The sequence below is a fragment of the Ixodes scapularis genome, unplaced genomic scaffold (genome assembly GCF_016920785.2).
Source record: "Ixodes scapularis isolate PalLabHiFi unplaced genomic scaffold, ASM1692078v2 PGA_scaffold18__7_contigs__length_3171195, whole genome shotgun sequence".
Lineage (NCBI taxonomy): Eukaryota > Metazoa > Arthropoda > Arachnida > Ixodida > Ixodidae > Ixodes > Ixodes scapularis.
The window spans coordinates 2,320,700-2,334,258 of NW_024609844.1; the positions used below are offsets into that span (position 1 = coordinate 2,320,700).

General features: G+C 44.1%; 1 protein-coding gene across 1 annotated transcript; it reads right to left on the reverse strand.

The window, feature by feature from the left end:
- Nucleotides 1-505: 505 nt before the first annotated feature.
- Nucleotides 506-10,034, reverse strand: LOC115313104 (BEN domain-containing protein 5-like). Its single transcript, XM_040205298.2, has 5 exons — nucleotides 9,725-10,034; nucleotides 9,530-9,600; nucleotides 9,003-9,222; nucleotides 7,798-7,926; nucleotides 506-815 (listed from the first exon to the last, which is right to left on the reverse strand). The coding sequence occupies exons 1-5, from the start codon at nucleotides 10,032-10,034 to the stop codon at nucleotides 718-720; spliced, it is 828 nt and encodes a 275-aa protein (XP_040061232.2). The 3' UTR covers nucleotides 506-717.
- Nucleotides 10,035-13,559: the final 3,525 nt, after the last annotated feature.

Below are 13,559 nucleotides of genomic sequence, written 5' to 3' on the forward strand. Positions count from 1 at the left end.
CGCTCCGTAAAGTTCCGGTCACACTGCTCGTACACCAAGCAAAAGGTAGTCTGCAAACACCGTCTGAGGCGCGTTTCTTTCTCGTGTCCTCTCATATTAGGCCAACCAAAACAGAATGCAAACGTGTTCGAAGCACACATATGTGTGCGCTTCGAACATGCCACCAGACAGTTTTGGTAGGCCCAATATGAGAGGACTGACGTAAAGGAACCAACGTTGGCAGTACACAGACATGCGACTGTTTACGACCGGTGTGGCTTGTGAAGCGTTTGTGACTGCTGATGACCGGCCGCTGCGGTGCCGGTCATGAGTATTCGCCAGTGTTTTAAGCATTTGCGGTCGTTGGAATGGCAGTCAGAAATGTGTAAACCTGCTTTTACTTGAGCAAACAATAAAGGAAACACAAATATGGCACATGCTACTTCACCACTTTAGAAACAAGACCACCTCCACACATTTTGGCACAATAAAGCAAAAGTTGGAGACACAAAACACTTGGTCCGCATTAAGAGATACTTACAGGGATTATACAGTTTTAATACAAAAAATGTATGAAAGCCTTCATTTGGCTTTGCGAGGAGGGGGGGAAACCGGTTAGCCGGCAAAGTAAGGAAAGGCAGAAAATGGAAAGTTCGCGCGCAGCAGGCTCAACTGTAGTCATGTCATTTGACCTGGCTCCGTCTTATTGGTGTAAAAACAAAATGTAGCCGAAGGGCCTTAAATCGCCGAAGGGGGCACTTGGCTGGTGACAGGCCGCCTTTGCAAAGCAGCGAAGCGTCGTTCACATCTGCGTCGAAATCCTTGCCGATTTTGATCTGCAATGTTTAGAAAGATGACGGTTAATAATCAGTCCAAAACGGAAAGCGGCCATACTTGTTTCTACCTTTTGCTAAACATATTCAGCAATACTTAAATTGGGTGCCAAAGTTAAAAACAGGTGTGGCAAGTGAAGTATAAAGAGTAAAATTAAGTTTTTCATTTGAGTGAGATGAGTATGCACTGGTCACCCCAACCAGGTAATGTTCAGAGCCAATCTAGCGTATCGGTACACGAGATTTATCATCCACTTCAACCCCTGATATATTATGCTGTGGTTGAAATCCTGTTGTCGTGAATTTTACACTCCGTATTCCGAAAACACGATGAGCATTAAAACTTGGTTAGGGGCTAAGGTGTATGAAGATGAGACCAATGAGATCTCTGATTAATGAGGTTGAACGGACAATAGCTGCTTTTGAGTCTTCGGGTGTCAGTCATGCCAGCTTTTTTTTTTCTTCTTAGTAGTAGTTAATATTTTGATGTTTGCAGTGTGAATCTTCTTTCCTCCGTCAAAGACACATCACTTTTGATATTAATAAATTCTGGTGCTTTCTAGCTGATGAACAACCTTAGGTGTCTACTTCTGCCGGTTCATAGCTCCAGTCCTGGACAAGACAACTAGGCTGAAGGGGCAGCGGTGGCTCCAGGGTAGAATGCCTGAATGTGTCTGGGTGGCCCTCACAGAGTGGTGATAACTCTACCGTCTGCTAAAAGAGCCGCCATCTTCTCTTCAGTCCTTCATAAGCTCATTACGCTGTTATTGTCATTGAGCGTTACCACTCGTGAAAAGGCACCGGGTAACCCCAAGAACACGCAGCGTTATAAATTCCATCAAGTATTCGTTTGTTTTCGGCGTCGGTCGCAGGGAGGAGACATAATGGTGGCCACAGTCAACTATAGGCGCCACTTGCCTTCACGAAGGATGTCGTCATTCTTGCAAGGAACATCCAGCAAGCAACATTGATGCACTCTACTCCCGAGCCACCCACAAGGGTTGCTTTACGGCGACAGCTTCACGGGCAAAACTTTGCAGAGATTTCAGCAGGGGGATCGGTGGCCCAGTGATCTAACGCGTCTCAGCTCGGAGCGTGGAGCGAAAGCTTGAGCTGCAGAATCTCCTGGATTCGATGCCCACCCCCTGTCCGTTTTGGTCTGGCTAAGCCTCGTACCGGCACGCGTTCGTGTAATCGCTACTGCGTGAGACGCGTTAAAAACCCCACGTTAGCGGTTGCAGTGCACTGGCTAAATTTCTCATCTTTAGCCAAGAGACAGGTCACCCGTTGTGGCGTACTAGCACAAGGCTACATAATCATACAAGCAACATAATTTTTAGATTTTTGCTTTGTCTGTTGTCGTCGCCGCTACGGGAAAAAAACATTTCTCAACGGCCGTGCTGCACGGCTGTTTATTAATGCGAAAGCATTAACTGCCCCATAGAGCGAGCTGACGTCATCAGTTTGAAGCGCGAAAACAGCACCTAGTTTCCCCGGTCCCAAAGGGACGAAGTAAAGCTGATCGATTTCGCCTTCGGTTCTTTTGGCTGGCGCGCGTCCACGGCGCCATGGCCTCCGAGATCCCGAAGGCCATGACAGCGCTCGTCAGTTTCCACGACCGCTCACCCCATGGCGCTGCGTGTCCATCAGCGTGCGCGTTCAAGGTCACTAGGGGGGCACGCGCGCTGACCGGCGACGAAATGCACACAGCAGACGAAAAAGAGAGCGGACGATCGGCTTGTATAATATGCTTTCGCATTCAAGACTCATGAGAAATGCTTACGTGTACATCGAGCTTTTTTTGGCACTGTTTTGATATCCAGGGGGCGTGGCCAATGACGTCACGGACGTCAAAATAATATTAACTGTTACTTTGACGTAAACAACACGTTTTATTTTGGATGCCGCCGATTGCATTTCGAAATGTCGGTGGCTCGGCTTGTATATGGTCGAGTGCTCGGCGGTGTCCGCGCTGGTGTGTGTTGTCGACGTGCCCTGTGCTCGTCGCGTTATCAGGAACATCAAGGTAAGCGTTTTCCATTTTCAAATTTCTCCCGGTGCTGTCCGTCACTTCTGTTGTAAGTGAAGTTCACGTGTACCAGAGGCGACAGAGTCCAGCCGCAGTAATTATTCACGTATTTTCACCGCTTTGGATGATAGTCAGGCTGCTTGTGCACACTCATGGCAGTGGTCCGACGACAGGTGCCTGCCTAGGTTCTTGTGTACCAAGGTTTCATTTGGATACAAAACTTGAAAGTATAAAACAGAGAGGACGAGGACGGGAACAGGACATCTTTCACTTTTTTGAAAGATGTCCTGTTCCCGTCCTCGTCCTTTCTGTTTTATACTTTCAAGTTTTGTATCTATTAACCAACACGCTCGTTTTCAATTGTAGTTTCCTTTGGACTGCCTCGCATCTGAAGTTGCTCTCTGCAATGAGTGCAGATAGCAAGGAAGCCACCAGGTGGACGTGAGCACTACCAGACGCAAAGACGCAAGTAACGCACGACACTTGAGCTATAAAAAGAAATTCGGTGGCTGAATTCACTGAACCGCGTCTGCTAGAAGCACCAGCTAGTTGCTTTGGATGACGTGGCACGAACGCTTCTGCAACGGGGGCTCCAGTCATGGCAGTCAAGGCTAGAGCCATATACAGTGGCTCTATAGTCAAGGCTACCAGCTCGCCGCCTGCACGGCGTTCGAAGCTATTCTATGCAAGGGTGAGAATCCGTTGTATTGCACACATGAACAGTTCCAGAAAAATGCTTACAAAATTACAGCGTCTGGGCTCTGTGGCCGTCGTTATTGGAACGACCAGTTTGAAAATCTAACTGGTCAGACTGGTATTTGGACAGGTGAAACTGGTAATTGGACTAGCCTAACAGGAAATCAAACTGGTGCAACTGGTAGCCGGACTGATCTAACTGGTAACCATAATGATCTAACTGGTCACCGGATTGCCTTCTAACTGGTCACCAGATTGGCCTGACTGGTGACCATATTGGCCTAACTGGTCACCAGATTGGCAAAACTGGTCACCGATTGGCTGAACTGGTCAGCAGATTGGCCGAACTGGTTCAACTTGTAACCAGAATGACCAAACTGGTCACCAGATTGGCCTACTTGGTCCAACTGCTTACCAGTTTGACCCCTAGCTCTTTCTCACTTTATTTATTGACTTTCTCGCTTTGATTTATTGGCTTTTAAATAATTACGGCATCACCGAGCGTTTACTTTTTACTAAGAGATTCATCCCCTGAGCCGTTCAAAATACTCTGAGAGGTATGACATTGAACGAAAAAAAATCAACATGCTGGGAGTGTTTTTTTATTGCTTAGGCGGTCACCGAGAAATTCCGTACGTTCAAAACGACCAGTATAAAAGACGGAAACCCAGAGCTCGGAAGTAGTGATCGGGTTAGTGTGCTGTTGTATTCATGTTTTTGTATATGCCCTGTATGTGTACGTACTCAATGTATGTTCAGCTGATGCTTGTAGTAGGCGTATTGTGTCTACATTTGTGTATACTAAAAATGCCCGAAGCGCAGGGTGGTCTGAACAAAGGAACATATTTTTTGCCGAACTATAGCGTGACAAGCCAACCAGTGTGACCAGTTCAACCACCATGACCAGTTCAGCCATCATGACCAGTCAACCAGCATGACCAGCTCAACCGCCATGACCAGTCAACCAGTGTGGCCAGTTCGAACCACCCTGACCAGTTCAACCATTATGAAACTGGTCAAACTGGAGCAATAACCAAGTTTGAAACTGGTACCAGTTTGAACTGGTCTTTTCACACCTAACCTTCATTTCAAACAGGAGTGACGGACGGCACCGGGCGAACGAAATTTCAAAAACACTTACCTTGATGTTCCTGCTTGTCGGCAATTAATACGCAACAGAACGCGACGAGCGCAGGCGCGGCACGTTGACAACACACACCAGCGCGGACACCGTCCAGCCGCCAACGTCACACACGCTGACCGACCGACGTTTCAAAATGCAGTCGGCGGCATCCAAAAAATAGAACGTTGCTTACGTCAAAATAACAGTAAATATAATTTTTACGTCCTAAACGCCGAAATAACAAGTGTCATTATTTTGACCTCCGTGACGTTATTGGCCGCGCTCCTTTGGCGTCAAATCAGTGCCGAAAATACACACCCGTCCTGCACAGAGATAGTTTAACACCGGCATCTTACTATTGGCGTCTCCAGCAAAATCGATGCCATCTAGCGGCAACGCCTAGAAGCTCAAGAGAGGAGGTCGTTTCGACTCGGTCGTCTGCTATCGGTGTATAATTCTCCTAGGCAACATTAAAAAAAAAAATTGTTTTTAGTAGTTATTTTTATGCTTCCGCCCAGTCATTCCTACGCACTGTCTAGAAGAACGTTTTTACCGTAGGCAAACCGTTTCGCTTTTAAATGTAACACTAATTTTACGCTGCTGTGCAAGGCATTCGTGGTGGTCCGCGTGATGAACGACGAAAACGAGCTCTTTTCGTCCGCCATTTTGCCCGACCAGCCCTTCAGCCTGACGCTACAGTTCGCTGAAGTCGCGGATACTCAGGGACAGCTTTTCTTGGCAACGCAGTGGAATGTACAGGCGCGCGTTCCCTCTCCCATTTTTAGCGCTGAATAAAGCTGTGCGCGGGCTCTTCTCCTCTCCCTCGAACTGCCAAGAAATGTCCGCGAGTATTCGCAACTCCAGCGCGCCGCTCGCCCTCCCGCGGGCAAACGGAGAACCAGAGGAGCGGGGACGGCAGCGACGTGGAAATGGTGGCAAGGACTCTCGGCTTTCATGCGTTAAGCCGTTTTAACGAAAAAAGTGAGCGCCTTAAAATAGGAATTATTTTGCTCCGCCTTGCAACAGACTTGCACGAAGGACCAGGACGTCTAATTTGATTAGGGACTTTTCGTGTATCGCATACGCTGCGGATTTCTGGTCTTGTGCATGGCCGCCAGCTCAATACGTGCTCAACGTGACGGAAAACGCTCACGCTAATAATGAAGAACTCTATAGTACGGTCTACGGAAAGTCTATTCTTTGCCATAAGTAGGAGAAAACTCGTCGCGCAACGGTATGTCGAGCAATACAAATCTGGGATGGGTTCGCGCTTTAAGGCCGTTACAATGAACATGACCATTTATTCCAAGCCTTTAAAAAGACGAATACGTACTAGGTAATTACAAAGCAAATAAAGAAATGCTCGAAGCGTTTTAATCGCGTCCGTGTTAGCCAGCCGTTAGAGACGAGAGCTTAGAACGGGCAGTTTTGGCCCGAGGGACCCCAATGTTGCAAATAACATGGCACGAAAAATGTACGGTATATTAAAATATTTATTTCTGATAGAGCACTAAATAAAACCCCTAAACACGCCGATTATGTTAATAGGCAGGTCTTGTAGAGCGTACGACACCCCTAAACTCTAGTTGGACGTAGAGCGCACTGACGTTCAACCGGTGCTACCAACTTTTACGAGCGGCTTAATAGCCGAGCTGTGCAACTTATTAAAATAGCTAAAGTGTAAATGAGTGTAAAAAAAAAAAAAAGTAATCGGGGTTTTCTTCGCCTTACTGTAAAACCTTTGGTGTTTTTTTTTCCATTTTTCTGCACTCTTTGATGCGTACTTTAGCTGTTTTCATATCTTATCAAATACCGTGGAAGCCAATACTGGCAACTCCCGCGGAAAACGGGCGAAAAGTGATTGCAGCGCCCCTGGCGAGCTCGGAGTCTCCGCTGGCAGACAAATTCTCCGATATGCATTGGTTTTGCCTATCTCCGTGCGAGGTGACCAACGAAAAAAAAAATTGTCACGGACATTCGCTGCTTTGAAAGTTAAAAAATGGGTGCCAGCTCATGAGTGAAGGACATTCTCTTCGCGTGGGAAAGATGTTACAGCTTTCTGGGTGCAATTTCGGAGTTCTCCCGAAGAATACATTCTGTCACAACTTATGTAAGCCAAGCAAAACACGAATGTATGCCTTCGCGCTGTTTCGTGAAAAAGGGAAATGTACAAAAATTTCAGAACATAGCTTCGTTTCAACTTTATTGTTTTTATCAGTCGATTCGTTTTGTCGTTGCAATTCCCATTTCTCATGTGTGTATTGCTTATAACCGTTTCGTCGAACAGGCGAGCTGGCTAATCCCGTTAAGATCGTCTCCGGATGAAGAAGCAGATGTCAATTTCGAACCACGTACGTTACGGCGATGTGAGTATGCTCCGAAAGAAGGCGTTGTGCATATGCAAATCTGACGCGCTTATAGATTAACAAAAGCGGAGTCACGAAAAAAAGCAGACTTCTCGCGCTTGCAAAGAAAGAAGGGGAGAGCGTCGTAGCCCCGCGAAAAAAGATGATTTCAGTCACGTTATTTTCAGTGCACAAATTCCGATTGTTACCCTGCTGGAAAAAAGAGCTAAAATCTCATTCATTTTTGCACCAAAACCAATGTGCATGAATGAGCAACCCGATGAAACTTGAATGTGAAATTACCCTAGAAACCCACAAGCTGAATATAGAAAATGAGACAAAATGGATATGTATTTCGGTGCGAAAATGAATGTGCCCGAATGAGCAAAATAGGCAGACTGCCATGAGCGGTTATGTGCTTTGTAAGGAGGAGTCAATCGTTTTGAATGAGAATGCAGGATAGAAACGAATAAGCATCAATGAGCTGAAGAAGTGAAAATCCAGCAGCAGTAATGTGAAATTTTAAGGGATTTGTATGTTATGCTCATTGAATTTTTAATATTATTTCAATGGCAGAAAATATCGCGGGAAAGGTCTACTGTAGCTGCTTTTAATGCGGCAAGCACACTAAAAAACAGCTACAGCAAACCTACCTTGCGGCGAAGTGAGAGACACTCCAGTGTTGAAACACAAATTTTACTTTTCTGAAATAATACATGTGGAAACATAGGAAGCGTCGTCCTTGACAAGCATAGTTCCAGAGACACTTGGTCCGTTATTCTTGGTCAGTACCTAGCGCATGCCGCACGTCACGGCCCAGGTCACGTACGGCGCTGTTTATGTGTGTGGTCATTGCTGCCATCCGCTCAGCCAACACATCGCCACTGGCGCCATGTTCACGTAGCCAGGCCTCATAGCATGCTGGAAAAAAAAATGCAACTATTAAACTCTGCATAATTTTGACAGAGAAATTTGTAATATTTAAAACAACCTAAGTGTGGGGTAATTTTAATCTTGCAGTATGCAGATATCTTTTTATCTTTTATATAAATAAAAAAAATGAGATACGTCTATCCTTTAGTTTATATTTGTGGGCATGACGGACATATACGGCTGGATAACTGTCAGAATATGTCGACAAATTACAAATATATGGCAATTAACTTTTTATTTAGTGGTTTAATGAGGCATGTTGCAATCAGGCACGTAGCCAGGATTTTGTTTTTTTTTTGGGGGGGGGGGGGCGCCCATGACAAATTGATGCATGAGGGGGAGGGGGGAGAGGAGGTCCCAACAAAATGTAAGATTTCGGGGGGGGGGGGGGGGGTGGCGGGCCTCATGGGGGCCCCCCAAAATAGCCATTATTACAGGCTAACCCAATTTCGACAATTCGTAAAAATTTGTCGCTTTGAAACGTTCATTGTTAAAATTTTCTTTTTCGTTGCCTAACTCAAGAACTGCGCCCCAAAAAGAATCTGGGAAGTTTTGCCGATAATGGTCCATAGAAAAGTGACAGTTGTTTTAGTAATCTCGTCACTATCTGTACAGCATATCCTCGGTAGTTGCTCCACAGTCAACCACCAATTGCAACATGCCCATTAAACCATTTTTAACAGGTTTTGGTTAGTTAGTCAATACAGGTGATGGTTATCCACCCATGTAAAAATTATGGAAGAAAAAATGCCCTGCATATTTAAAAGATGCCTAGTTAAATGCATGCAACTTTTACCGAAAAAAATCTAGTGCACTACTGTGAAATATAATATACCAAACAGGTAAAAATAAATGTTCAAAAGGTTCGATACGCTGCACATTATTTCGTGTAGTATTTTTTTTAGTAACATCTCCAAAATCTCCATTTGTTGGTTATATTAATCTGTTGCTTCTACTTCACCTTGTAGTCAGGTCATGAGAAATATGGCGGCCCTGTTGAATGTAATCAGTTAGTGATAAAACGGAGTAAACACGGAAAGTGCCGTAAACTACAAGCTACTCACCTTCTAGCACATTAAGTTTTGTTGGAGTCAGTGGTGGCTTCGCAGCACCTCCATCATTTATCAAACGGTTAGACACCTTGCCACTCGTAGATCGATTTTTCAAAATATTGCGTCCCCATATGGCAGTAGCCAGACTCCTCACAAACTTGGACTCTTTTTTTTGTCGCTGACAGGCGACCCATTGGTCCAAACTAAGGGTAACACTGTCATTTACACAGACCTGCAAATGAAGCAGAGCAATGGATATAAATAAAAACAATAAAGGCTTCATTTGTAATCCTACGAAGCTGTTGGAAATGACAGCAAGTACACAAACTTCAAATTAACCGACAGTTCAAGCCAGCTTTATTTCATGACCACAATCTTAAAACATTGATCGGCCATTTTCTAATTGCAGATTTTAAGAGCAGATATAAATCTAGCTTGTGGCTTCTTTATAATTTTGTCCTTTCCAGTACTTTGTCAAAATATTAAAAAAAACTAAAACGGCAACCACAGGCTATAAAAAATTTGCTGCATCAGCTTACCGTTCTTCCGTCAGTTCTGAGTTTAACCTTCTTCACGAAATCATGCTTGGTGTTTGCATTTATTGAGCATCCTTGACGGCGCAAAAAAAAGAAGAAAAAAAAAACTAAGTTAAACATTTTAAATCACCATGGTTGTCTGAGGCTTTTTTTTTTTTTTTTGTAAAATTCATGCTTCAGAAGGAAAGAGATACGCACCTGCTCCAGTGCTCTCGAGCTTTGATTTGATGCTGTTTACACCCTCAAGAATCACATCCAGAATGTCTGTGTTTTTGGCCTCTCTTGTCCGCATCTTTTCAACGTCTTCCTTAAGTTCCCTTGTAGTTTTTTTTAGGGCAAGATACTTCTGATGGAGATCGTCGCACAACTTTTTGGGAACAACAGCACCATCATCCCCACTGTCTGTATCACTGTGGCTTTCATACCTGGCATGCTTGGCACTCCGAGCCTCTGGGAAAAGTGGGTTCTTGCGCTTCTGAGACAACTTTTCTGAAATTATTTGCTTCATCTTTGCTGTTGCTTCTCTTGTACGATTCAATTTCTGCTGAGCCTGCACTATTACAAGCACCATGTAGGGAAAGCTCCAGCATCTTTTGATTTCATTGGCGGTCACATTTTCATGGACACTCTTGTCAAAATAATAATTGTAATTTACACCAACATTTCTTTGCTCTGCCAAAGAAAAATTTAGTATATAATTGCAATAAGGATTTCTTCCAATACAATTTATGTTTTCAATCACAGCAAATTATATAGAAAATTAGTAATTTTTGTGTAAAACTCAATTATGCAGTTTCTTAAATGAAATTTTAGAAAGAAAATCAGGTGACGGATTGTCTGGGTGCTATTCTCACTGCATTACTGCACTCGGCTTATCAAGCCTTTGAGAAAAATCACTAGTATGTTGACTAATTAACGAAAATCTGTAAATTAACTGTTTGGGGCTATGTTGCAATTGTAGTTAAGCAAACCATTGTTAGGGTACTATCGAATTGAAACAATCTGCAAAAGGGCAACAAGCTTTTAGATATTCAGAGCTGAAATTACGCCTTTTGTGTCCTGGTTAAAAAACTGCATACTGGAAGGAGCGCGTTATGTTGCGCTCACATAGTCGTTTTGGTCTGGCTTGCGGGTTTTCAGTCAAGCCATGAAAGGCAAAATTTATATCTAAAAACTTGTAGCCTTTTATAAATTGTTCAAATTCGGCAAGGCTTTAATAATAGCTCCATTTAAAAGTGCAATTGCAACACTGTCTAATAAACGGTTCTAATGTCAACCAATCACAATAATTATAAGGACAACATCCACATACATACCTATTACCTTTTCGTTTTTCTTAATAGAGAAAAAGAACAAAAATTGTTATATATTGTTTTACACTAGACAAGATGTATCAGTCATACTTAACCTCATTTCTCTGAATATTACAGAAAATTTGTAATCTTCCAAGGTGTGCTTTAAAACTATATGAGGGAATAAATAATGAACTACAGTACCAAAAAACCGAACAGACTAAATGGAAAAACAATATAATTTTAATTTCAACCAGAAACCAGCTAAAATCAGTTTTTTTTGTGAAGTATCAATTTTCATACTTTAATCTGTATTTACCTGTTAAGGCCATTGTTTTATTCAGTTACCACTTGTAGTGACATTTAGTCTTTTATTTCATAGTGTAAATAATTTTTCGTGGCAACACAGCTCATTTGTACATATTATGTGAAGGCACCGGAGGGGTTCTATGATAGTTCTAAAAGGATAAGCAGCAACAAAATGCTTGCCATTTCGACCCGAAGAGCTGCTTGGTCGTCTTCCGAACTGCTGTGCTCAACAACCTGGTCAAGGACTTTAGGTAGAGGGATCCTCTTGCCCCTTTTGATCCTCTCCTCGATCGACGACTTTGAGTCTGCAAAGTGGTACACACAATAACATATAGGGCAAGTCTCCTCTGGTGTGCTGCTGTGAGGAACTGCATTGATATATATCACCTGCCAAAAGTAGTATTTGGGCTTTAAAACAGCCCGGCTCCCCTCCGTCTGGAGTCAACAAAGCATCATAGAGGTGACCCTTCTTGTAGTCATCCTCACTTCTCGGTTCAAAGTTTTTAATTGCAGATGTACTGATGATAGTCTTAGGTCGTGCTGTTCCAGTAAAATATTGCACATATGCGAAATTCATCTCTGTAAGAAAAGAATACAATCGAATTTAATGTGAAGTAATTGCATTATGTTCAAACAATTCCAACCGTCACATCCGCATGTGGTGGAGAAAATGTGGCTGATCAGCGAGGTAATTTATTACACAAACAAAGCACCAAGGCAAGACGAGACTACACCAATTCCCGATTAATATTTTTATATTAATTATACGCCTTAATCAACCGTGACAGCGTGCGGTCTAGAGAAGCTCGTTCTAACGAACGCAGTTTTAGCGAAAACAGTTTCTTCGAGCTGCCTCGAAAGTCGAAACTCGGTTTCGAGAAGATGGCAACCCCCGGCATGCTGCTTCCGATGTTTCTCTGATTCATCAGCCTAGCTTGCCGAGTACTCAGCGATGAACCCTTGTAGGTGCGTGCTCGAACTTGAGATTAACATTCCTTCGAGCGACAGCGAGCGCGCGTAGCATGGTTTGCTTGCAAGTGTAGGTTCCCGCCGTGCACACATCGCATTTCTCTAAACCACACTTCGATAAAACGTACTCTTTTCGCTTTAAATATAAATATGAAAGAAGAAGAAGAAGAAGAAGAAGACGAAAAAGAAGTGAGAGAAAAAAAACAAAAAAAAACGGGTGCAACGCAGTTTCGTTTCGCCGATCCAACCATGCGCCGGCGCAAACTGCTGCCTGAATCGCAGTTTCGTTTCGCCGATCCAACCATGCGCCGGCGCAAACTGCTGTTGAACTATATTTTACTGCAATAAAATCTTACCCTTTCTTCCTGTAGGAATAGATGTCCTGCGGTCTTTTCAGCAACTGAAAGCTCATACGCAGCAGGTGATGCAACCAAAACTAGCAGCTCAACTGGCTCAACCGGCTCAACTGAAACCGCGCGCCGACTCCGGCTGGCCATATGGCGAGACGGCCACCTAACACCCATGGCAAATACAGAAGAGAAGGATAACTCTAATAAAAAAAAATTAAGTTTCATTTTACAACTTAGAATTATATTTAGTTCAGGACGTTGTTATTAGCACTATAGACTGTAAAGATGGTTTTGTTTACAATGCGGTTTATGGCGCGATGGCGTGCGTTTCACGTTTTCGAAGTACCCACGTCCCCGGGTAGCCATCCCGCCAATCCCGCTACTACAGCCACTGTAACGCTACTAATCCCGCTTCCCGCTCTTCCCGCGTCATTCTTCGCCATTATTGCTCGTCAAACAAGCGCTACGCCGATTCTGCCGAAACTTCTGCATATGAAACGGCATTATGGCCAGTAAGCAGCGGCCGAAGAAATACCGACTTTACCTGGCACCTTTATCCGAAGAGAGCGTGCCGCGGTCGACGCGTGCTCGGTGGCATCAGACCGAAAAGGTAGGCTTTTATAGTCGGTGAACCGTAAGATTTTATTGACGAAATCTTTTTGTTGTCAGATTCTTGCTGAAGGCGCCCCGCCACCTTTGGAGCAGAAGTCAGCTGCGCAGTCTCACAATCGTGGAGATGTGAGTTTGTTCATTTCAAGCGTTACTTCATGCATGGTCTTTCGTTGTTAAATACCGTGTGCGTTCGCTCTCGTCTTTCTCTGTATCGAGCCACTGCTTCCAACCTCCGGCTCCTATGCTTTGCTGCAGTGCTTCTGGGCTGGGCTTTGTGAGCGAATATCTGACGAATAGGCGATGAAGCTCGCCCGACGGCGCTCGATGTGCGCGTGCGAACGCCCCGGGCCGAGCTTCGTCGCTTTTTGAACACAAATATGGCAAAACTTGCAATTTGCTTTTTGGACACAAATAGGGGAAAACTTGCACTTGTATGGGAAAACTTGCAACGAAAATCTGAAAGAAAATTCTATCATGTAAGACCCCACACGGCCCAAGACC